This window comes from Triticum dicoccoides, chromosome 6B (assembly GCF_002162155.2).
Source record: "Triticum dicoccoides isolate Atlit2015 ecotype Zavitan chromosome 6B, WEW_v2.0, whole genome shotgun sequence".
In the NCBI taxonomy this organism is placed as follows: domain Eukaryota; kingdom Viridiplantae; phylum Streptophyta; class Magnoliopsida; order Poales; family Poaceae; genus Triticum; species Triticum dicoccoides.
The window spans coordinates 181,830,033-181,854,986 of NC_041391.1; the positions used below are offsets into that span (position 1 = coordinate 181,830,033).

The 24,954-nt window shown below is 44.0% G+C and overlaps 3 protein-coding genes and 2 non-coding genes across 5 annotated transcripts; 2 read left to right on the plus strand and 3 right to left on the minus strand.

The window, feature by feature from the left end:
* Positions 1-529: 529 nt before the first annotated feature.
* Positions 530-2,285, plus strand: LOC119322991 (2-methylene-furan-3-one reductase-like). Its single transcript, XM_037596542.1, has 4 exons — positions 530-1,035; positions 1,133-1,456; positions 1,550-1,709; positions 1,798-2,285. The coding sequence occupies exons 1-4, from the start codon at positions 634-636 to the stop codon at positions 2,061-2,063; spliced, it is 1,152 nt and encodes a 383-aa protein (XP_037452439.1). The 5' UTR covers positions 530-633; the 3' UTR covers positions 2,064-2,285.
* A 737-nt stretch (positions 2,286-3,022) lies between these two features.
* On the minus strand, positions 3,023-3,218 carry LOC119326874. Its single transcript, XR_005158237.1, has one exon. It is a non-coding gene; the product is annotated as a U2 spliceosomal RNA (small nuclear RNA).
* A 2,181-nt stretch (positions 3,219-5,399) lies between these two features.
* On the minus strand, positions 5,400-5,594 carry LOC119326878. The gene has a single exon (XR_005158240.1). It is a non-coding gene; the product is annotated as a U2 spliceosomal RNA (small nuclear RNA).
* Positions 5,595-5,862: 268 nt separating this feature from the next.
* On the plus strand, positions 5,863-8,332 carry LOC119325245 (protein SUPPRESSOR OF K(+) TRANSPORT GROWTH DEFECT 1-like). The gene is made up of 8 exons (XM_037598988.1): positions 5,863-6,398; positions 6,500-6,605; positions 6,794-6,992; positions 7,348-7,416; positions 7,553-7,627; positions 7,754-7,852; positions 7,946-8,114; positions 8,199-8,332. Exons 1-8 carry the CDS (start codon positions 5,924-5,926, stop codon positions 8,318-8,320), a joined length of 1,314 nt encoding a protein of 437 aa, XP_037454885.1. The 5' UTR covers positions 5,863-5,923; the 3' UTR covers positions 8,321-8,332.
* Positions 8,333-8,438: 106 nt separating this feature from the next.
* On the minus strand, positions 8,439-23,914 carry LOC119325244 (DExH-box ATP-dependent RNA helicase DExH11-like). Its single transcript, XM_037598987.1, has 22 exons — positions 23,593-23,914; positions 22,973-23,497; positions 22,785-22,865; positions 22,584-22,701; positions 21,945-22,147; positions 21,687-21,794; positions 20,656-20,757; positions 20,114-20,314; positions 19,731-19,841; positions 18,739-18,806; positions 17,412-17,778; positions 16,895-17,050; positions 16,709-16,819; positions 15,189-15,242; positions 14,118-14,375; positions 12,940-13,049; positions 11,951-12,104; positions 10,726-11,185; positions 9,886-10,100; positions 9,183-9,421; positions 8,893-9,019; positions 8,439-8,797 (listed from the first exon to the last, which is right to left on the minus strand). Exons 1-22 carry the CDS (start codon positions 23,716-23,718, stop codon positions 8,585-8,587), a joined length of 4,107 nt encoding a protein of 1,368 aa, XP_037454884.1. The 5' UTR covers positions 23,719-23,914; the 3' UTR covers positions 8,439-8,584.
* Positions 23,915-24,954: the final 1,040 nt, after the last annotated feature.

Genomic DNA, 24,954 nt, shown 5'->3' on the forward strand with positions numbered 1-24,954 from the left:
GGATGCGCCCGCGTGAAAGCTTGAGGTAGGGGATGGATCTGGCCATGGCGGCAGGCAGCCATGGCAGCCGGCGAGGGGAGCCTGGCCGCCGGCGATGAAGGTCGTGGTGGCCCAGTCGCAGCTCGGGAAGAGGGGAGGGGGAGGGGACACACTTCCAGGAGGCGGCGCTCGCGAGAGGAAGAAGAAGCATATAAGAAAAAAAATGTTCCGTCCGTGAAAAAAAGCGAGCGAGCGAGGGGCACCGGCCGAAGCGTTCCGCCGGTGCGCCGATGCCAAACGTTTCCCTTTAGAAAAATACAGTCCTTAGATGTTCGGCCGGGCTTACTTCAATTCCTGGATCCGAGTGACCTGCTAGCTGATGCTGGCGCCATAAATTATGTGCAAGGAAAGTGACCTGCTGAGGTTGAAGCCTCGTAGTAGCCAGGTGTCACAACCAGCGGAACTTTCTCCTTCCTTCGATCACCAACGCAAATCTCAACCACATCCTCCCGCGGCCGGTCCCGGCCTTTTATCCCCAGCCATTCCCCGCCACTCCCAGCTGCCACAGCGGATAACTAAAGCTAAGCAATCACCAGAACGCGCGCACGCACACGAAGAACACAGAAACCAGAGGAGCCTAAAAAGATTTCGAAGATGCAAGCATTCCTCGCCTACTCGATCTTTACGAATCCATGCTCGAGGTCTTTCTTTCCGCGTCCAGCAACGCAACCTCGGCTCCTCCTGTCCTCGGTTCCGGCAGCGAGGACGGGTGCTGCTGCCACCGCAAGAAGATGCGGTGGGCCGGGCCGGAGCGTGGTGACCGCGGCGTCATCGTCCCCGGCGGTGGCCGCCGTGGCGACGGACGTTCCCGGGACGATGAAGGCCTGGGCGTACGAAGAGTATGGGGACGCCAGCGTGCTCAAGCTCGATGAGGCCGTGTCGGTGCCGGCGGTGGGCGAGGACCAGGTGCTGGTCCGGGTGGCAGCCGCGGCGCTCAACCCCGTCGATTCCAAGCGGCGTATGGGCAAGTTCAAGGCCACCGACTCCCCACTCCCGGTGAGCTCGGGCGCCCCTTCAGTTTCACTTCCTTCCGAGCTCGAGCTCTTGATTTGATCACTACTCACTAGCGTGTTGTGTCGTGGTTGGTCTGCAGACTGTGCCAGGGTACGACATGGCCGGAGTGGTCGTCAAGGTCGGCAGCCAGGTGAAAAACCTCAAGGAGGGCGACGAGGTGTACGGCCACATCAGCGAGAAGGTCCTCGAGGGACCCAAGCAGTTCGGCTCGCTGGCAGAGTACACCGCCGTGGAGGAGAAGCTGGTGGCGCTCAAGCCCAAGAGCATCGACTTCGCGCAGGCCGCCGGTCTGCCGCTCGCCATCGAGACCGCCCATGAGGGCCTCGAGAGGGCGGGCTTCTCCGCCGGCAAGTCCATCCTCGTCCTCGGCGGCGCCGGCGGAGTCGGGACCCTCGTCATCCAGGTCTGGCATTGCTCCTGCGTGGCTTCAGTCCAATCTCAAAACTGAATTTCTGTCCAGTCAAAGCACTAACCTGCTGAACATGGCGCAATGAAGCTGGCGAAGCAAGTTTACGGCGCGTCGACGGTGGCGGCCACGGCCAGCACCCCGAAGCTGGAGCTTCTGAAAAGCCTGGGAGCCGACGTGGCCATCGACTACACCAAGGACAACTTCGAGGACATGCCGGAGAAGTACGACGTCGTGTTCGACGCAGTCGGTGAGTTCGTTTGTCAACACAAGAAAAGACTGACAAAACACACACACCAAGCAGTAGTCCGGAGCTGACACATGCTCGGGGGTTTCAGGCCAGGGCGAGAAGGCGGTCAAGGTGGTGAAGGAAGGCGGCAGCGTGGTGGTGCTCACCGGCGCGGTCGCGTCCCCGGGGTTCCGGTTCGTGGTCACCTCCGACGGGTCCGTCCTGGCGAAGCTCAACCCTTACCTCGAGTCCGGGAAGGTGAAGCCGGTGGTCGACCCCAAGGGGCCCTTCCCCTTCTCCCAGGTCGTGGAGGCGTTTTCCTACCTCGAGACCGGGCGAGCCACCGGCAAAGTAGTCATTTCACCAGTTCCATGAGACACTGCTGTAAATAGCTAGCACAAGTGGTGTGTTTTTGTCACAGATCACTGAGCAAATATTTGTTGGATCGTGCGTATAAACAGAAAAAGATGTGATGTTATCAGAGATGGCGGTAGGTTCATGGTGTATTTACTACAATGAACATAAATCTGTAGTATTTGTTCAATCTGTACCTGACATTTTACCATTCAGTTATGTTTCTGATAGTTCAAAAGGCTACAGAGGGTTGTACTGCTTTCCTGAATTTCCAAAGTGAAAGTGAGCACACAAATTATTCTGAGGCAATCAACAATTCTTGTTGTCAGAATAACACCTTGATGATCAGCTACCCTATCCGGTAGGATTTTATTCTTCTCACTAGTAGGATCAAAATGAAAAACTTGTATGATTACAGTGCCTTACGGTAGCACACCGGAAGTGGTTTACTGTATTGTCATTTCTCTGGGTTCTGTTAAAAGAGATGTTCATTCTTACTTTATTTTGTAGTTACAGTAAGTAGAGGGTTACAGTAAGTAGAGGGTTACAGGAAGCATAGATATCTATTCTTCTGCATTACTGACACATTAGTCTTGTTCTTGTGCACTTACAAAAAGGTAAACAAGTTTATGTGAACAAGCTCCAGAAGTTGGGCAAGGACAGACACTACTCAGTCGTGGCTCAACACATCACATGGATAATGGACACGATTGAAAAACAAATGCTGCTGGGATTCCTTGACTTGTTTGTTTAGGGGGCAATTAAAAGGGCGAAAGTTAACGATACATCAATGTTTCTTGATCTTAGCTTTTTCCCATAGCTGCTGAAACGAGTTCCAAATAAACAAAGGGCCATAAAACCAGCAATCAACGTGTACACTTCCAAAATCCAAACTGCTGCAACTTGTAGAGGACCTTCGAAGTAATTCAAATATTTGAACTTGGAAAATGAAGGACTTCAAATATTTAAACTTGATTTGGTTGGGGTGCGCCTGCCTGGGCAGTAGTGCAACACCTAGGCGACACCTGAGGGCCCCAATGGCAAGCCATTGTGGTGCATCCTCCCCCACAAAAAATAAATTTAATATCATTGTGGGCACATGGCCCACATATCAGATATTAAACTGATAAGAACAGATACTACACTTGATCTTAGCCAAAAGGCCGAGAAAGGTATGAGTTCTTTTGCTGCCCTCCCCCTCCTTTTATAGCTACCTCGACCGTCTCTCCCCACTCCGCAAGCGAGGTGGTACTAAAAAAGCGAAACGAAAGAGCAGGCAAACCTGCTGCGCTCGGCCCAGTATTACGGCTTTCATTTTATCCCTGTTCGTTCCGCTACCTGCCTCTGACATATGGGGGACGAGCCGAGCTTGAAGGACGACGTCGACGACTACAGCACCGCGTGAGTCTTGGACAAGATACAAGAAACTTCAAGGGATGGGAAACGTATGAATGTCAGAATGAGCTGTGGAGATCATCAAGCCATGTAAAGTGCATGGAGAACGTACCATTACCATAGCCACGAAGTTGCTCGACATCATCTCTGATAAACTGTGATGGCTACTGGTACAGTTACCATGTTTAGCTTATTTTTCTCTGAAAGCAATACACAGCACCATGACAAAAATACAGGAAGCTGGGAATAATAAATCATGTTCAAAGTAAGTAGATTACTATCTCTAGGAGAGCATGTGGGCTGTTCAACTAAAAGCGACTTTCAGTAGAAAGTGGAAATTTCACTAGGTTCAGTCAAATAAAGAAAAAATAATCTTCAATGTACATTTTATTCTTAGTAGTATCTCACAGTTCTAAATACTTAAGTTGGTAGTATATGACAAGAATGAAGTACAAAAGGTGATTGGATACTTAAAAGCATCGAAATCAACTTGACTTGTTGGTTTTATCAGTTGCCGCATCCATCTTCTGAAGATCATCTGGAGTTTAGGACAAGTGTCAGGGCAATGTGAATCCAAAATATAGCAGAGTCCATTTCCCCAAGAATTCCTCTTCGGTGACGAGTTTCCCATCTTCTAACGATCATCTGGAGTTCTGGACAAGTGATGTGTTTTTCTCACAGATTACTGAGCAAATATCTGTTGGATCATGCATGCAAACAGAAAAGGGTGTGATGTTATCAGAGATGGCGGTAGACTCCTGACTTATTACAGTGAACAGAAATCTTACTCGTTCAGTTTGTACCTGGCCTTTCACAATTCAGTTGTTGTTTCAGATATTTCAAAAAGCTCCAGGGTATTATTGCTGTCCTGGTTTTCCAAAGTGGAAGTGAGCACATTAACTGGGGGATCAATTCCGAGGCAATCAACAGTTCTTGTCGTCAGAGTAACATCTTGATGATTAACTACCCTCGCTAGTAGATCAGAATTAAAAACCTACGCTAGTTGATTAAAGTGGCTTACAGTAGCAACACCGGGAGTGCTTTAAATCTATTGTCATTTCTCTGACTGATTGCAGCAGTCTTTTTCTGTTAAAAGAGATTATCCATTCTTTCTTTATTTTGTAAAGTTGCAGTAAGTAGGATTATGTAGATGCTGGTTAGTATGGTATGTAATGTTCAGCATCCTCGCGCGACCCAGTTTTACGACTTCTTTGTTTTCCAGAAGAAGCTTTCAGTGGTCGTATAGTAGAGTCCATTCCTTTTTTCCCCAAGAAATCCTTTTCGGTCGTGAGTTTCCGTTATGGTTCAGAAGCTTGGATGACTCACCAAAGATTGGTCAGGGAAAAGGATGTACGACGTGAGAAATTCGTAACAGACATAAACAGGGAAACAAGGAGATGGTAGCATCCTTTTATGCAGATCACACTTTCATGATACGTCGTAGTATATATTGTTTAAGCCCCTAATTTATTCCTAAGCATGCACATGTAAAATGTAACTATGTACCAGAAAGCAAGAGTAGTAAGCAATCCAGATTCAAAAAAAAAGAGTAGTTAAACACATAATACAATACAAATCTCGGTTCCTCAACATTACTGATACATAAGTGCTATACTGGTGCACTTACAAAATGGTAAAACGGGTTTATGTGAACAAGTTACTTGAAGTTGGGCAGCACGGACATCATTCAGTTGGTGGCTCAACACATGGATAACGAAAGCGCTTGAGAAAACAAAATGTTGGGATTTCTCGACTTGTTTGTTCTCCTTTTCCCCGTCACAGCGGCAGCAAGTACTACCAAATAAACAGAGAGCAGGAATCTCCTAACCGAGCAAGACAGCAAATCAGCATTGCCTTGTGGCCGCTTGACCGAGGCTCAGACAGATTTCAGAAGCTTGAATACATATGAACTTAGAGTTTTAATTTTAAGAAGTTTATTTAAAAAATTTAACTTAGTTTTGGTTGGGGTGCGCCTGCCTGAGCTGTAGTGCAACGCCCAGGCGACACCTAAGGGCCCAATGGCAAGCCACTGTGATGGACCCTCTCCCACAAAAAATAAATTTAATATCGTTGTGAGCACACAGCCCACATATCAGATATTAAACTGATAAGAACAGATACTACACTTGATCTTAGCCAAAAGGCCGAGAAAGGTATAAGTTCTCCTGCTGCCCTCCCCCTGCTTTTATAGCTGCCTCGACCGCCTCTTCCCCCTCCGCAAGCGAGGTGGTACTAAACGAAACGAAAGGAAAGAGCAGCGAACTCGGTCGACCAGGCGAGTCAGCCTCTCGTTCGTTTGGGCTTCAACGGGCTCAACAAAAACACCACGGCAGCATCCTTTCACGGCCCACTGCTACGGCTTCTTTATTTTTCCCTGCTCGCTGTGGGCGAGCCCAAAGGTGACCAGAACCAAGCCGCACGAGTCCGTCGCGTTCAAGTTCCTCCTCTCCTTCTCCAACCGCAGCGATCGATCGAGGCTGCCGGCGATGTACGGCGCCATGAAGGACCAGGCGGTCGCGCTGGTCCGGCGGGCGGTGCAGGAGGACGACGCCGGCGACTACGCGGCCGCGCTCCAGCACTACGTGCAGGCGCTCGACTACTTCGCGGCGCACCTCAGGTACGAGCACAACCCCAGGGTCCGCGACGCCATCGCCGCCAGGCTCCCGGGGTACGTCGCCCGCGCCGAGGAGATCCGCGCGCTCCTCGACGGCAACCCCGCCCCCTGTGGACCCGCCGGCAACGGCGTGGCGGCGGCGACCAGGAAGAAGGATCCCCGCGGCGGCGGGGACGAGGACGACGAGCGTGCCTCGGAGCGGACCAAGCTCCGCGCGGGGCTCCACTCGGCGATCGTCTCCGAGAAGCCCAACGTGAGGTGGAGCGACGTCGCCGGGCTGGACGGCGCCAAGCAGGCGCTGCAGGAGGCCGTCGTGCTCCCCGTCAGGTTCCCGCAGTTCTTCACCGGTACGTGATCAGGTGCCACCAGAAGCTTCGTCGATTTCGCCTCAATTCGGAGGAAGCGCCTGTTTGTGACGGATCAAAATGTGTCGCGCGATTAATTGCAGGCAAGCGGAGGCCGTGGAGGGCGTTCCTCCTGTACGGGCCGGCGGGGACGGGGAAGTCCTACTTGGCCAAGGCCGTCGCGACGGAGGCCGACTCCACCTTCTTCAGGTGATTGCTACGATTCACTTCTCTTGCGGTTCCAGTCCTTTGTCCCAACAACAGAGGCACATTAATTTTTGTTGCAATGCTGATGTTTGGAGCCAAAGTTTGAATTATTTTGGGATTGCTTGTTGCTAATGCATATCATCACCATTCTGCAACTTATGGACTAATGTTCAGTGTTGAACTAACTGTAGTATATCCTCGTCGGATCTTCTTTCGAAGTGGATGGGAGAAAGCGAAAAGCTGGTCGCAAACCTGTTCGAAATGGCTCGTGAAAATGCCCCCTCCATCATCTTCATCGATGAAATTGATTCTTTGTGTGGCCAACGTGGAGAAGGTAATGAAAGCGAGTCTTCTAGGAGGGTTAAGACGGAGCTGCTCGTCCAAATGCAGGTGACTTCTTCAGACATTGTAGAACACTTGTCACTGTCTTCTTTTTCCATGAAACTGGCAGGATTGTTGTCTTCAAGCAAGTACTCCCTCCGTCCCAAAATTCTTGTCTTAAATTTGTCTAGACACGGATGTATCTAATACTAAAATGTGACTTGATACACCCGTATGTAGACAAATCTAAGACAAGAATTTTGGGACGGAGGGAGTAGAATACAGTGGCTCAGATTGTTGTGAGAAAAGCAACCACATGCATATGTCTGTCTATAAATTAAAAGTTTGCAAAGCAACTGCCATCGATCACAGTTTCTTCAATAGTAACTAAACACATTTTTCTGACATGCTTGTAATATTACAGGGTGTTGGCCATAACGATGACAAGGTCCTTGTTCTTGCTGCTACAAACACTCCATATGCTCTGGATCAGGTAGACATATACTCCTATCAAATATTCATACAATTACAATGTGCATATTTTCTGCGGGGAAAAAATACACTGTACATCTGTGCTGTGTGTTATCCTTATAGTACTGAACCTGTCATACTTGTGCGCTGTGCCCCAGGCCGTCAGGCGGCGTTTTGACAAACGCATCTACATTCCACTGCCTGACCTTAAAGCTAGACAACGCATGCTCAAGGTAACGAGCTGACCAAAAGAAAGCTTCAGTCAACAATACCCCACCTTGACATTGCTACCAACTTCAGTCACCCTTAACATCCGTCACCGCTACAAGGTTCAGTTAACTCAGACTTCACCTTTGCAGGTCCATCTCGGCGACACCCCTCACAGCCTGACCAAGAGCGATTTCGAGAGCGTGGCTCACCGGACAGATGGCTTCTCCGGCTCGGACATCGCCGTCTGCGTATGTCACCATACTCCCCCCAGCCTTTTCTTGCACACAATAAACATATGGTGTCGAGATACCGATACTTCTCCCTTTGCGCGCTTTTGACAGGTGAAGGACGTGCTGTTTGAGCCCATACGCAAGACGCAGGACGCCATGTTCTTCTTCAGGTCAGAGGACGGCGGCGGCGGCACGTGGACGCCGTGCGGGCCAAAGCAACCAGGGGCCGTGCAGACCACCATGGAGGAGCTCGCGGCGGAAGGCATGGCTGACCAGGTAAACACTATAAAATGCAGCAGCGTGTTATTTTGCCTCTTGCTTGCCTTGTTCGTCTCTTGCTCAGGTGGTTTTCTCCTGTGTCGATCCCCGCCTCCGATCTCCAGGACAGACTTCGACAAGGTCCTTGCGAGGCAGAGACCGACGGTGAGCAAGGCGGAGCTGGGAGTGTATACAAGGTTCACCAAAGAGTTTGGGGAGGAGGGCTGAATTTTACGTACACCCAGGATTTTACGTTCTGTAAATGTTGCCATACGATTACTGACTTGAACATTTATAGGCCTGTATAGCTTTGTGAAGTCATAGCAATTCTTCTTGTACATGCTTGTTGGTTAAAAGCATCAGAAATTGATTAGACAAAACAGTAGATTTTGCTGATACTACTCACTCATGGGCACCTGCTGTCAACGGTATCAGATGGTACTTTCACTAAGACATATTCTCTACTTACAAACACCGTTAGGCCTACATGCATCATATTCCTGTGACATACAAACTTGCTGCAAAGACAATGTCACGCTTGATTGCGTTGGACGCGATCTCCATTTTCTTGTACAAAGCAGAGTTACCCATTATGGAAGCCGCATTCCTGAACTCCCTACATGTTTCATCCAACCGCACAATTGTTCTTACAATCAGCCCTTCAGATACATCTGTCAGCTCACATATGTCCGCGAAAGGCGTTCCCTGCACATCGACGCGGCAGAAAAAGACTTAGAATTTTACACCCATGACCCATCCCACAGAAAGAGTTCCTACCAAGATGTGTGTAGTGATAATACCTTTGCCCATTCGTAGACAACCTCAACAAGACCAAACTTGAGATTATCACGTGCATACTCTTCAGGATCCACAGGCACCTCGTGCCTCTTTTGGAGCTGTCCTAAGTTGATTGCCGTGTCATAGAGCCTAATACGGAGACAGAGAGAAGAACAAAAGGTACTTGAGGTATGTATCATGTAAGCAAGCAATTACACCCTCTGTTCGTTAGTACTTGCAACGTTACCAGGTCCAAGACACAAGGTGCGCTGGAGAGATAAGCACTAGAAGCAGGCAAGAAAAAGAAACTAACCTCTTTTTGGCATCAGCCAGTTTCGGAGTGAGAGATGGTTCTGACGCGTTCCGTTGTTGGAAAACAAATGCAGACATAATAGCCACAGCTTCTTCAGGTTCTAATTCATCCAACTGATTCTCAAATAAACACTCTGTTGATATTAACTCTTCACCAGAGTTCATTTCACATGCCACTCGGCCCTTAAGTTGCACAACAAGATCGGAATCGATGTAATGGATCTCCTTTAGTACATCGATCTGCACACATGGAAAAATAAAATTGTTGTAACAGAAATCTTAAAGGGTCAAAATATTAATTGAGGTGCATGTGGTCCACACTCCAAGAAATGATATTTCCCTCTTGATATCCTGGTAGTGGCCTTTTGAGCAATCCACGGTAACTAATCAACTATGACAGTTCCCCAACACAAACATGTGTAACTGGACCACTCCGCATGCCAATTATGATATTCTGTTTGGACTGAGCCTACATAAACACATTCCATGAAAAAAAAACTAGCCTCATGATTTATACAGTAGGATAGAAACCAAAAACCTCATGTGCAGACCCAGATCAGAAATGATTGGACAACTTAGGAAATTTTAAGCTTCCCAATCCCCTTGGATTTTGTTGTGCCAGAAATAATAGATATGGTTGCTTAAGGAACTTACTTTTTTTCTAATCTACCCACAAGAACAAGAAAAAATATGTAAAGTCTTACTCTGCCTTGAAACTGTGGCATCTGCTGAAGTGCCTCATCAGACATTTGGTATTTCAGTTGATCCAGCTCATCCTTGTGCACCTTTTGATCCTTCATCATTGACTTATGTTCCTTCAATTTTATACAACCATGGCACTTGTTTTTAGACATTTGTTCCAGTAGGTTGTTATGTGCATGATATCTTTTAACTTGATCCATGTCTTTCATTTTTAGGTCTGCATTGCATCGAAAATGAACAAGTTAAAACAGTTGATAAATCAAGTGCAGGAAGTGGAAAAAAAGGGCAGCCCGGTGCATGTAGCTCCCGCTTGCGCAGGGTCGGGGAAGGGTCCGACCACTTTGGGTCGAAAATGAACAAGTTAAAACAGTTGATAAATCAAGTGCAGGAAGTGGAACAAAGCATTAAAAGATTATTGAGCTCTTTCCAATCGAAAGAAACGCCTAAATAAATCCACATCGGTTAGGTAAATCATCAAATGCTGATGTTACATCAGGGAACTCAAGACAAGTTCTACTGTACTAATAAGATAGTGAAAATTAAGAGTTATATGATCACATTTTGTTTGCCTTATCCTAGTTGCAACTTCAATAATTCTTGCTCATTCAAGTCTCTCTAGCACAAACACCTTAGGAGTTAAGGAAAGTATAAGCCATAAAAACACGTACACCATAGCCCTGTAACTTATTCTACTTACAAGATTGACTATAAATGAATTGGAACATACTAGATGAACACAATAATCAGCATGCAGATAAGGTCTTTTTTCTAATCTGATTTGACCTTTAATGGAATAGCACAAGATTTCATATGGCAGTTTAGCCATCGCAGAATATCTGTACCTTTTATTGCATCTAGCGCAGGAGGGTACTTTCCATCTGTCTGCTCTTTAATAAGCATTTGAACTGTTTTAGCGTAAGCTGTTTTGCTAATGTCTTCAAGGAGTCCGACTTGATCAATCTTTATTTTGCTTGTACATATACTAATAATCTCTTTATTCTCCACAGCTCTTACTTCAAAACCCATTCCAGATGCGTCCCCCGTGTATGGTAGCTTTATATTGATAACACCTGAACTTTTTCGTGTTCTAGAGGAAGAGAAAAAATCATCATCCATGCCACGTTTTCCTTTCGGCGGGATAATAAAATATCCTTGAGAATCCCCTGGTCCCTTCTCATTTTGACTGGATAAATTAGGGGCTAGTGCAGATGAAGTGCAATCACCGGTCAGTACAAGAACAACATACTGCTTTAGTGTAGCGGATGGATTTTTCACGATTACACCAAGCAAGTGATCATCATCCTGTCATATAACATACAGATTATAATGCGGGAAAGATGCCACTGTTGTGCCAGTAACCATTTGTAATAAAAGTAGGAGAAATAAGTAAGCACAAGGCACCGCTTTATCCTCAAGCCTACTGTGGTTTATCAGAATCCATGGTAGAAGCGTAGAAAAGATGTTTCAATATTAGAACCTATATGAAATCAAGTAGATTAAATGGGTGATGTCTAGAAGGAACAAAGAACCGATTTAATTAAGGTACAAGTGAGGACCGAACCCAAGCTGTCTATCCCACCAACCATGGTGCTAGCCAGTAAGCCCCTGGATGACCTCTCAAATTCGATTCATTATATAGAAGTGACAGACTTCTTGCGTCGAATCAAATAAATTACATAGAAGTGCCACAAGAAGTCAACAGTTAATGTAGCTAGCTTAAAATGGCTGGTCAAAGTTCTTATCATTCAAACTGGAGGTGCTGAGAAAGAAGCTCAAAGGTGGTAAGCTAATTGGGGTCCAACAGAAATTTAGTTCAGTTTTGAATCAAGAAGATGCAGATATCAAGCTTAATTTCAAACACAAGACTGAATTTGGGCCAAGCTCAACTCCAGTACGCTACTTGTGTGTATACCCATTTCTCCCCTTGGGATGGGATCCTTATTTGTTTAATAAAAGGTCGCAAAATCGAATTCTTATTTGTGACAGGTGTAAACAAAAAATCGTTGAAAGGATGAACAGCAAAAATAAAGCATGCGTAAAATGCAACCCAATAGAATGAATACATACAGATTTGGCTTTAACAACCACCAATCTTCCAGGCGCAAGGAACTGCTGAGTAGTGTGCAACTGCATAATTGCTTCTGTGACAAATTCCCTGTGTTCTTCGGCTTCTAGAAACATATCGTAATATTCTTCAATAGAAGGCTCTCCTTTTATGCACCTGATGATTTAAGAATGAATTTAATAGATTATGATGCAGATAGGATAATAAATAAGAAAGCCCCAAAAAGGCCCAACGAATGATTGTTAACAAGGTTGTTAACAAGGAGGAAAAAGACTGAACCGCGCCAAGTAGGAGTAAAACCTACGAACTTCTGCATAGGAAACAAACACTCTATCCACTGAGCTGTATGTTTATTTGTTTATTAACTGTATATAAAAGAAAATACCAGTACCAAACATATCAGCTTAGCATTTGATAACATCCAAAGATCTCACAGAGGACTGATTCTTATGATATGAGCACTGGATCAACCCAACTGTACATCTAGTCCTGCAAGGTGCTGCAGAAAATGACTATATTGCCACACTCCCATCCTTTTGGGGGCTAGATGCACAGTTCATGACTGGGAGCCTGGGAGGTAGAGGACTAAGTAAATAAATGTCTGCATTTCTGTAACTACGGTTTTTTTTATCGTTTTTATCTTCTGTAACCAAGTCCAACCGACTACTCCAAGATTTGGTTATAAGATATTAGTGCGTATTTACTCATTTGCCAACTTGGACAGACGAACAAAGATTAGTCCTCTAGAAATAGATGGTCGTTTTTGCATATCCAAAAAATGAGACTAGATCAACACATTTGCCAACTACGGTATTTTCTATCACATCTTTGTAGTGCCAATTACTCTAAAGCTGTGCTGCGTCTATTCTACCAAGGGTTGTAGTTCCACAAATTAGATACCCAACCCATAAATTAAACATGAGTGCAAGAATATCAAATATTGGCACCAACCGTATTAATACAATTTGGTAAAGAAGGGTTGATGTCTCACTCGATTGTCTTTGTAGGTTGACGTAGCATTTGCAGAAGCAGCTTTTCCTTCTGAGGCAAATCCTTTTGTGCATGGAATTCTGCGAAACTTCTCTTAAGCATGTCCTCCACCTACAAGACAATGCATCTGTGAAGGATATCCCGTTTCCTCTGGAACATTTTAAAAAGAGCATAGTGGCACACATCGATCTAAGACATAGTCACGCCCTCTGTAGGGCCTTTTCGCCTTGGGCATTGTTCTTTCCATGAAATACATCAAGACGCATTCTAGCGTCTCCCAAAACAAAAAATATATACTGATAGTAAAGTCAGTATGCCTAGGAGAAAAGAAAATTAAACTTAACAAATTTCTATCATGTATTGAGTATTACCATGGAAATTAAGCAGACTGCAAGTCAAGAAATTTAGTTGAATACATGAGTCGATTTTGTGCTTGTATGTATGGCTGGGTGCTTCCACTGTGTCAGGCATTCAAACATACCTCGAGATTTGTGCACATGCTCTCATGATATATTTGTGGTAAGAGAATGTGCGCAGATCTCAATGCACATCCAATGGTAGAGAGATAATGGGGGCACCCACCCATGCCAGGTACAAGGTGTTACCCCCGAATACAGACTCTCTGGTCAACATATTTATCAAAACATGGATATACTGTGTTTTAACAAGTAAATAACCTGAGTTGAGCAGTGCAGCTGTTAGGAATAGCAACTTGTATTCTCATGAGGCCATAGCCAGTATACAGGCAAAGAAAAAATGCACTAAACCCCTTAAAACAATAGGGATATCAGACAGCTAATATATACATGTCTAACAGAAGCAAGAGCAACATATATTTCTAGCTTATTTCAGTTTTTGGTCTATAATTCAAACATATATATTTGCAATGCATGTGCTTAAGCGCCGATAAGCTCAAGAAAGAAGATTGTATATAAGAGGAAATAAGCTGATTTGAGCAGTTTAGCAAGAGGGACATATATGTCGAGTTTATGTTGCAATTTTGAGTATCCAGAGTTGAAAGTTGAAACATATATATTTCAGAGCATGTGCATCTGCCCCATGAGCTCGAGAAATTGAAAGATGGTTGGCCACACGAAATACACCCACATCTAAATACAAAACTTACTCAAATAACATGGCTGAGCAGGAAACTTTTCTAATCGACAGTGAGAGGTATACCTTAAGTTCCTCCACACGTAGAAGATGTAGTATCATAGTGTATGTTAGTCGAAACTGAGATTCCAGTCGAGTTGGTTTTCCAACAAGAAGATTTTTCAAATCACTTTCTTCAGGAATTTCATCGCGGCACATCATTATCACTGTACCTATGGTATCTAGTCCTCTCCTACCAGCTCGTCCAGCCATTTGAATATACTCCCCTGGAAGTAACCTTCGATGTTCCTTCCCATCAAACTTCCTTAAAGTATCAAACACAACCTGTTGAATTTGCAAGGTTTAGTCGGAGACACAGAGCAGTTTATCAGAATCTTGGGCTTAAAAGGCATGGTAAGCTCAAACATATAAACTAAGCATGAGCAACAATTAGCTTGATTCCAAATGGCGCACAGAAATAAGAAAAAACACTATGTGCATCAGCCTGACTACATTTATGTTTGCACGAACTAAACACTGGACATTATGTGTAACTGTCAACAGCAAACTGCAAAATATATTTAGAGAAAGAAACCTGTCAATCAATGTTGGCAAGATACTAACAATACATTAAAATTGGTCTAGTCCAAAGCATATTCAACAGAAGTGACCTGCAAACCATAATACAATCACTAGATATTATTGCCCCAAACTCCCGACACACATGCCAAGACAAAAAATTGACAGTTATATCCCAAATCTCAGCGAGGTGAGTGTTAAGTGGTGACTACTTCATGCTTCCCACATGAATAAATCGAAGGACTCCCAAGGTTCTGAACTATAAAACATAACAAAATGACCATTAGCACCTCTCTACAATTAGAATTAATTGCAGAGATATAGCAGTTACCAGCCAGAATAAATGATGTTAGTTTACACTAAGTATAAGGTATGCATCATTAGCACATTGCAGTCAATTCGAAAAATGACGAGACAATTGATCGGTTTCATTACCATAGTTCAAATATACAAATATAAGAAAAACTACAAGTGGGTCGACCATGCTTAGTTTAAGTATAATAGCAATATGAAGTCTGAACACAAGATAGAGAAACACTGAAACCCTCCGTATGAGAGAAGAAACAAAAAAGAACTCACCGTTCTTGCAGGAGCATTAACACCCATTGCAAATGTCTCAGTGGAAAACAGTACCTGCAACGAGTTTAAGCAAGTCAAATGGTTGCCACTCAGTTAATTTATAAAGTATAACTGCAGCAGCACATGCTATTTTAAAATATAACTGTTTAGCTAGTAGCTGACAACACTGTTGTTTGAACCGAACAACCATTTCACTGTTAGCTCACTCAAGCTAAACACCTTGTGCCCATGATACTGATTCGGCAATGATTATTCGAGCACAGTGCACAACTGCCAACTACTCCCTCCGTTCGGAATTACTCGTCCAAGAAATGAATGTATCTAGATGTATTTTAGTTGTAGATACATCCATTTTTGTGGCAAGTAATTCCGAACGGAGGGAGTAGTAGCCACTACTCACTAGTAAGCATTTATAGTTTTATACTTTGTTTACATCTAGCAAATACCCTACATACAACATATGGACTGTCCATGAATGTTTCCCTTTCAAGAAGTGCAACTACTAAGACAAAAAGTAGATAGATGACAATGGAGAAGTAGTTAATCCTGGTTAGCTTAGTACATAAGTTTCTAACATGTAACTGAAAGACGAAAAGAGAAGTCCAGTTTACCCTCACAAGTACTCCCTCCGTCCCAAAATAAGTGTCTTGACCTTAGTACAACTTATTTTGGGACGGAGGGAGTATAATACTTGGCGCACTTAAACCTCTCAACTATCAAACCTGACATCTGATCTTCCCAGCTTCCAAAACCAGTGCAGAAAACCCTTTAGAGCGGTTTCGCGAGAGACTGCACAGCCATGTCAGGACCCCACATGGACACATGGCATCATGTTCCACTCACTCTCTTCAGGCGAGAGACACCATTGGAGACGCTCGGAAAATCAGCTGGGAGGAAGAGTATAACGCTAGTTGGCAGTATTTGAGATGAGCTCAGCTCCATGTGAGCAGCAGACCTGCACCACCGGACTTGAGACACAAGCAGCATACGGACAATCATTATCAGCTCCAGATCCACGCAGGGGTTGAGGAGATGATTCCACCATGCCATGGCACACGGGAGCGTCATCCTGCTCCGAGTCAGTGCAGAGTGTGGCAAGCTCTGGAAGGCATGGAGGAGCATGCGGCCATCGAGTAAGGAGGTGATGGCTAACAAAGAGGACCAGGTGGCGGTGGCCAGCAAGGGTAGGATATATATATATATATATAGAGAGAGAGAGAGAGGGCGGGAGGAGGAAGAAGATGACATGCGGGGCCATGATGGTGTGGTTGTCCAATATTCTAACCTATCCACGTTGGAGCTCCATGTGTTCAAAATCGCTGCAACCATGAAAACACCACCATGCAAAACCACCATAGAGGGTTATTTCCACCAATTTTTAATGTTAGGAAGGTCAGACCTCAGATTTCAGGTTTTATAGTTGACAGTGTTAAGTGCGTTAGGCACTATACTAAGGGGTTTGCGGACCAGAGTGAACCTTTTCCAATGATGAAATATCAGTTAGATGTTTGAAGCTTAACCTTGATCACACCGCGACAAAACAGCATCTCAACTACTTCTTTCACAATAGGAAGAAGCCCAGCATGGTGAACTCCAATTCCTCTTCGCAGAAGGCTTTGTATTCCTACGACCTAACAAAGATGTCAAAATCTATAGCATCAAAACAAAGTTAAGCTAACCAGTCAAAAACTTTGCTACTGGATAACCTGAGGAAGGTTCCTGTCGGATCCTTTGAGGCGCGAAAAGGCCTTATCACAGAAGACACGGATTTCGCTTTTATCAGAACTACTGGTGAGATCAGCACCAAACATGCTATCTGCTGACCTATCACACCTGTTCTTTGAGAAGCAAAAAATTACCACCTGCAGAAGAACCATAGAAATGATCAGAAAAGGTCATGTCAAATGTTAAGTACTCCCTCCGTCCGAAAAAGCTTGTCACAAGCTTGTCTTTCAAATGGATGTATCTAGCACTAATTTGATGCTAGATACATACATTTGAGGGACAAGCTTATTCGGCGGAGGGAGTAATATACAATAGATAAAGGAAAATTATGTTCATGACCAAAAAAATGATAAGACAAATTGTTATTCTACAATGGAGTATTAGGTTCAGAATGCAAAATGAAAAGTAACATTTCAAAGCAGAAGAACATGAGGTCCAAAGAACTTGTCGTGAAATAAAACATGGAGAGAGATGTCAAAAGCAATCTTTCTCACATACAGGCACAAGTGATTTCTTCAAAAGGTTATTTATAAGCGGCATCCAGAATGAAGACTCAGATCTCCTTGACCCTGAGGTGCTTTGCTGAATTGCTGCTGCTCCTGAATTGGTTTGGTGGTGCTTTGGGTGCTTCTGATCTCTCCCTTTACTAGACGTGTCTGGATTTCTGCCTTGAGTTCCAGCACGTACTGCAGGAGTTCCTGATTTTGTTCCAGGTTTCGCTCCAAACTTGTTTGCATTTTTCATTTTGAAAGCGTCCTTGGCGTCTCTAAATCCTTGAGCAAGAAATATATCCTTCTCACATACTTTGTATACCTCTCCAGAGTAGAACAGGCAATGCTCGAGGGGAACGGGCCTTTTGTTGGTCCTGGTGAAATATAGTGGTCATACGGTGATGCAAATTGTGATATGATGAAGTATATGTTGAAAGAGATTAAGAACAGGAAGCATGTTATGACAAAAGTGCAGTTAAGAATGTAAAATTACACTGTAAGGCGCTGAATTATTTAATCTCACCTAGAGCCCAATATTGTCGAAGCTCCTACACTGTCCAATTAATTGCAACCAAGCTAAAAAGGTATCTTGTGTTATGCCCCCCACATCGGGGAAGGGCAAATTGTTAAAAAATACCCCTCCTTAGGGAAAAATGAGAGGGCAAGAAGCAGAACTCAGCTCCCACTATAAGCATGTCAAAGGAACGCGGTACCCGGACCGTTTCCTCTAGCTACTCAACTCCATCCTGTGTAATTCAACTCCTCCCTCTATCTCTCTGAGTGTATTTGCATTCTCTCTCAGCCTCTCAGGGACAAATACACACTTGCGATAGGCAAATGTTTAACCCCAAATGACACATTTTGTTCCACTGAAAGATGAATCAAATAGATAACAAGCTAATCATGCAAGCCACTACCACCTGAATTATCTCCATGATCCACGCGGCCAGGCCCTCACAAATTACTGCTCAATTAAACCACATGAAGGTGACTAACATAGCATGTGTACGTAATATCCTCAGATGTGTGTGCATGTTGATTACTTCTCCGGGATCCAAGCGTGCATCTCCTCATCCATACTACTAGCTAGCAAGTTTTAGTAGGCGTAGACCATTAATAGGTCATATGACATGTTATTAATTTATTATACATCATGATTAGCTTATATGCTTATACCAACAGAAACAATTATCAAGATTTTTATTGCACAAAATACTATAGTAGAGGGGCTGGTTGGAATTAACAAAACTAGATTAGAGGAGCAAAATCAAATAGGTTCAAGGGTAAACTGTGCATTTTTCCCCCACTTCAAAATGATAGCACGTTACACTTACGATGTGACACGAATTTTCTTCTGTTTTGTTCGGCCAATCCAGTCAGCAAATTCAACTGTATTCGGAACCTGGCAGAATAATTAAAAAGTCAAGCCTAAAGTAAAGCTGAAAATGAACAAAATAATATGGAATATCAAACTTCAGATTTTTCATAGCACAACAGTGAAAAGCACTTTTCCAATATATTTAATGTGTTAGTTTGGAATCAAATTTTCACATTAACCATTGCTTATCATTAAACGGTTGCTACAGCCAGTAATAGGTGTGGTTGAATACTGTAGCAGCCAGAAACTTGCATAACCATAACCAGCAAATAAATTGCAATCCTGTACATGTATGACATAATCTAGGTTCCTGGATCATACGACCGTACTTGCTTGCTATGAAACTTACACAATCAGACAATCTTCCATACTATGAAACTTACACATACTTGCCATAATGCTACGACCAAATCACCTTAAGATCTTCAGTATCAATTAAGAATCCAAAGGCAGCTGAATAGTACTAGTATTCCCTGTTCTGAAGTGAAGTCTGAACTATACTAAATTAATGACATGCCATTCTTGCATAATTGGCATGACTCAACTATGGCCCTGTTTGGTTCGGCTGTTGATTTCTAAAAGCAGCTGTGAAAAATCTGCTGTGGAAAAACAGTTGTGGAAAATCTGATATGAAAAGGATGTAGGTTATTTGGCAAACCAGCTGATACAGCTTTTTCAGAGTTTGGCCCGCAGCGGAATCAGATTTGGGAAAGCACGTCCTGGGCTGCTTCCGCTTTTGGTTCAGATTTTGGCAGCAGATTTCTGGAATCGGATTCTACTGGGTTCGCCCTTTGGTTCAGATTCTGCTGCGCGGCAGCGGAATCCATCAATAAAAGCTGAACCAAACAGGGCCTATTACTGGGTAACAGTTAACATCAATACTATATATATCATATTTGGTTGATTGCAACAGTCGTAATAAAATTGCAGTTTTCACTCGATCCATACCGTTGCTGAAAGGAGGACAATGTTAATGTGCTTCGGGAGCATTATAATAACTTCCTCCCAAACTACGCCTCTCTCGGCATCATTCACATAATGCACTTCATCAAAAATTACCTGATTGCATCATTAATCACACATCAGAAACATGAACCATGATCCCTTAGGCCTTGTTAGGTTGCTTAGGATTTCAAGGGGTTCGAAGGGGATTGGAAGGGATTAAATCCCCAGCAAGTCAAAATCCACCTCAAACCCCTCCAATCCTCTCCAATCCCCTTGTGGGGATTAACCGAACAAGCCCTTAATAAGATTGCAAAAATGTGAAGTGGAAAGTGAAAAACAGAGCATATTTACACTAAGAAAAAATAATCAGAAATGCAATGGCATACCCATTCAATATCCCGTATAATATCAGCACCTCTGTAGAGCATTGAGCGCAATATTTCTGTTGTCATAATTAAGCAAGTTGCCTCTGGTCTGATGCTAACATCTCCAGTAAGAAGTCCCACATCAAACTTCCCGCAGAAATCTCGGTATTTCTGGTTGCTGATAGTCTTAATGGGAGCAGTATAGACAGCCCTGGTGCAATGCTGCACAATAACGTCTGTTATCATAGTGTCACACTTACATTCTTTCTATCGAGACATGTCATTATATGTTTGGGAGGGCCTGAATAAACTGCTACAGTATATTGAGAAGTAGTGTAACAAAGTATGCAATACTCTAGACATAAATCTACTGACAAAAGTAAAAGTGAGCGTGATTCAGGAATACTGTGTACTTCTCAAAGCAACTATAGGTAATAAATAGTAAGCTAGAGATCTCCTAACTCAAGCACATTGCTGACCACAAATAACAGAGTAAATAAGAAGAATGAAAGGCCGCAGTTTAGAAAAAATATACAGAAAAGAATCAGTGAAGTCAGCCGTACTTTTGATGCTAAAGCAAAGGCATACTCTGCAACAACCGTCTTCCCTGCTGATGTATGGGCTGCCACAAAGACTGATTCCCCCTTCTCAAGATAATATATAGCCTATTTATGGTAAATACAAAGAATACAGGTAAGCGATTGTATCAAGCATTCAGTACCATACTATTCTAACCATAAGGTGATAGCAATTAGGGATTGCTCTTGCTTGTATGCATAACTTCAATAGGAAGTATATGAAGAGGACACCCCTTCTTGCTTCATGTTTCCTTTCGTTCGAAATTTATATGGCAGTCTTGTGTCCCAAAAGGGCCAAAGACAAGGAACAAATAGAAATGGAATGTACCATTTGCAGCTATCATAATACGTAATTTGTTTCCATATGTAGTCAATGTGTGAGCCGTAAGTATGAACACAAGTGTCTGCATGTGATGGATAGAGAATTTGGAAGGGATGCTGAATTCCTAGTCTATCGACCTCTCAGTATTTCACAAAATGGTGGTAAAATCATATGAGTGCAAATTTATTAGTTCTTAGCACATAATTCTGTATCATACATAAACCTGAAGCCCTTCAAAATGTGAATGAGCTTTGTCAGAACTATGGTTGAGACTTCAAAACACAGTTATTCACAGTTTTCAGGGCATGAGAGGAAGGTTAAGACGACAGCTTCAAGTTTCTTAATGTTGATAGCTCGCATGCACAAAGAAAGTTTGTGCCATCCTAACTAATAGCAATACAAATTTAAAAATTATTTCATATAGTTGCTAGGTAAATTGAAATTGAATCTTTTCTGTTTGTGGTAATTTACAAGGCAATGTAGACAGTCAAAGCACAGAGATATGGTACCACACTATCACCGATTCACTGGTGCATGAACCACTAACAAGCATGTGGCATGGTTGTGCCTATTGAACATCATGTTAAAAGAAATGCAGATCATGCTCTTAAACAGCATAACACACTAGATGGTCATCAGCATAGGAAACTTCAGATATTCGGATAAAAGGTACAGATGCTAATGAGTATTTTACCTCCTTCTGGAACTTATCCAATTCAAAGGGATATTCAATTGCCATATCTGGAACAAGTTTGTGGAAGTTTGTCACAATAGAATTATCCCCAACAACGAGTGCCCAGTCCTATTGAGTGAAATGGAAACAAATAATAATCAGTGGTTCGGTTTTCTTCAGAAATGTTGCTGCTTCTGCAACACCAAGCACCAATGAAGGTAATGGAATAAGAAACACAACAGATGCAAAGAGTCGCATTTTTTATTAATGTGCGCCTACCGTGCCCTCCTGTGCTGGCTTATCATCAACTAATCCACTTGTTTCTCCGCGGGCATCTTTCACTTCAGATGATAACATTTTATCCAAGTCCGTTTGAGCTTCAGAAACATCTCCTCTGACATTAGCTTCCTGTTTGTCAGTTTCTGCCATTGTAAGAGTTTCAGAAGCATCTTGCAACTTATCAACCTTTCGTTCATTGACATCTACAAATGGGAAATGGGAGGATTAACACGGAACCGGATAAGACTTAATAGCATTGAGAAACACATGTGGCCTATATACAGTTTTTTCTTTGAGTAACCATAATTTATATATGTTTTCTTTTTTCACGGGAAACCATACTCTATACATAGTATTAACAGGCATTTTATCAATTACTTCATATTCCATCTCTAAGTGTAGGTTTTTGTGTGATCCTTGCGGACAGCATTTTCAAACTTTGGTCTATCTTAGAAATGCTTTCATAATTCATTTCTTTTGTCTTTTGCTAGTATTAGAAAACATATCAAATTATTGCATTGATACTGTAAAAAGTCAAAATGCCATATCTGTAGGTGTAGAAAGTAGCTGCTGCAATTCAAAACAAGAGAATATACTCATGTGACTTTGAACATATGAAGTACGTCGGCAATAAATTACCGTTGGTTCCCTCATCTCCAGCCAATTGCTCACCATCATCTTCATGTGGCACAATGTTGACATCATCTTCCTCCCAAGCTATCTTGAACAAATCATCAAACTGCACCGAGTACTTATCCTGCAGGACCATGGGGCAATCAGAATATAATGCCAAAACTGCAGGGATGTGGATGTTGAACCGTAAGCATTTAAGCTGGTTACCGTTGAGTCATTTGATGAAGATGCAGGTTGCTCCTCGACATGCTCCCCTTCCCGGAAACACTTCCAGTGACTGTTATACTCCTATAACATAAGACAGGAGTTGTTAGTTGTTACTGCCCCAGTTTAGAACACCCACAGCATTCCTTGGTAAAATGAACACACACTTCGAGATTTCACAAGGATCGAACCTTCAACTGGCCCAAGTCCAATCCCTTGGGGAACCCTGGCGGAGCATTTAGAGCAGGGCCACCACTCATAAGCTCACGCACCCAATCACCATTCCGCGCACCCTCTGGAAATGCCTTCTCCAATGCTGCCGCCTCAGCTGCATCATCCTGCAGGCCTCCCGGGCGGAATGGCCGGCTGTTGACTCTCCCTCTCACAAAGTCCTTCGCCGGGCCTGGCATCCGTGGCACCATCCCCCCAGTCCCCGAGTCGAACACTTGGCTCATCTCCATCTGCACAGTCTCAGGGTCCCAAACTTGCTGCTCAGACGTCGACGACGATCGTCGGCGAAAAGGCGGCTCCCAGGCGGGGACGAGCATGGTGCGCGGGGCAGAGGGCTCCAGAGGCGGCCTGGCGAGGTCGAACCAGTCCACATCCCACACCCTGCCGTCATTGGCCGCGGTGGGGACGTAGAGCTCGGGGTTGAGGTAATTGGCCTCGAGGTACTCCTTCACGCTGCTGGGACTCTCGGGCGGGTAGGCCGGCGGCTGCGGTTGCCATTACAGCATCGTTGGGTTTAGGGTTCAGACTTCGCACTGAGTAAAAACGTGCAGTGTGGGACGGAGTTTGGGGGGTCGCGTACCAGGACGAAGTCGGGCACGGGGTTGGGCGTGTGGGGGGTAGGGTCGAGGCGGAGGTGGCCGCCGTGGCCGGAGAAGCTGATGCGGAACGGCACCTCGCTCACCGGCGATGGGGTGAGGTCGTCCATGGAGGCCCCCGCGACGAGGCGGTCCGTTAATCTCTCCACTGAACTCTGCTTCTTCACAAGCTTAATAGGGCGCGAGCGGAGCTAAGCGGCGGCCGGAGTTGGGGCCGCGGGGCGGCGCCGGAGATGTGGGTGGGGATGGCGTCGGCTCGGCTGCTCGCATACCCCGATGCGTCGGGTCACTCTGGCTAGTCGTCTCGCTTCGCCCGCTCGGCTACGCGGTGCGACTCGACCAGATTAGAGCATGTCCAACCGGCGCGACATGACTACGTTTTCCTTTTTTTTTTTAGGGGAGACTGCCTTTTTCTTAGGGAAAACCACATGGCAACTTTATTGATCATAATGTCAAAAGAAAAACTTTATTTTTTTTTTTGAAAATAAGAAAAACTTTATTGATCATCACAAAAATTGTACATCGTTTGCAGATAATCAGGGGACTACTCATGCCAAACAATAGTGTAAGCCATAACATTGCTTTAATTTCAGCAAAGCCCTTAACTAAGCTACTACAATGTTCATATGTAGTCGCAGTAGCTTCAATTGAGTTTCCTACATCTTGCACTACATTGATAACGTTGAGGCAATCATTGTTAACAAATATAGGGTTGTAGTTTATCTTCCCGACCATGATGCAATCATCACGAAGTGCTTTATATTTTGTCGAGGGCACGTCCACAACATGGTTGAGTGAAAACTCGCCGCAAGAAATGAACCATGCTCATCTCGAACTACTAGTTCCTTGGATTTCGTGCCTGCGTCAATAGAGAACGCAACGTCAACATTTAATTTGGTCAATCCTGTCATTGGCTTCACCCAGCCAACTCTCATGAGTATAGAAAAATTGTGCAGCTTTTCAATAATTTCGAGCTAATGCAGGAATGGATCGCCCCAAGCGCACTGGTTTCTCGATATTTTTCCCATGGACTACCCGACGTCTCTCACATCACAAGCATCATGGGGTGTTGGCAACTAATTCACCCAACCCTAGTCGCCAAAAAAGGTGCGACTTTGATTATTATTAATCAAAAAGTGACTCAAAAAAGCAGATAACCCGTGTCATTGGGTCGAGCGGCTCAGACGGCTTCAGAAAGACTAGAAATAGTACCAGATTTCTACCACTTTAGGATATTAAAAGAAGGCATGCTATATATCTTCACAATGGATTTTACAAAACAGACACGAGCTACTGTTTGTGTCAATTGGCAAGAACGCTACAACAATGATATTTTCCATACGTCT

What these genes read in the sequence shown, in the direction of transcription:
- LOC119322991 (XM_037596542.1), top strand. Translation starts at nt 634, where the DNA reads ATGCAAGCATTCCTCGCCTACTCGATCTTTACGAATCCATGCTCGAGG. An exon ending in TCGGGACCCTCGTCATCCAG is followed by an intron (nt 1,457 to 1,549) that starts GTCTGGCATTGC and finishes GGCGCAATGAAG; the next exon opens with CTGGCGAAGCAAGTTTACGG. An exon ending in CGTCGTGTTCGACGCAGTCG is followed by an intron (nt 1,710 to 1,797) that starts GTGAGTTCGTTT and finishes CGGGGGTTTCAG; the next exon opens with GCCAGGGCGAGAAGGCGGTC.
- LOC119325245 (XM_037598988.1), top strand. Translation starts at nt 5,924, where the DNA reads ATGTACGGCGCCATGAAGGACCAGGCGGTCGCGCTGGTCCGGCGGGCG. An exon ending in CTAGACAACGCATGCTCAAG is followed by an intron (nt 7,628 to 7,753) that starts GTAACGAGCTGA and finishes TCACCTTTGCAG; the next exon opens with GTCCATCTCGGCGACACCCC. An exon ending in AGGCATGGCTGACCAGGTAA is followed by an intron (nt 8,115 to 8,198) that starts ACACTATAAAAT and finishes TCCTGTGTCGAT; the next exon opens with CCCCGCCTCCGATCTCCAGG.
- LOC119325244 (XM_037598987.1), bottom strand. Translation starts at nt 23,718, where the DNA reads ATGGACGACCTCACCCCATCGCCGGTGAGCGAGGTGCCGTTCCGCATC. An exon ending in TGGATAAGTTCCAGAAGGAG is followed by an intron (nt 20,758 to 21,686) that starts GTAAAATACTCA and finishes TACCATAAATAG; the next exon opens with GCTATATATTATCTTGAGAA. An exon ending in CAACCTACAAAGACAATCGA is followed by an intron (nt 12,105 to 12,939) that starts GTGAGACATCAA and finishes TTAAATCATCAG; the next exon opens with GTGCATAAAAGGAGAGCCTT.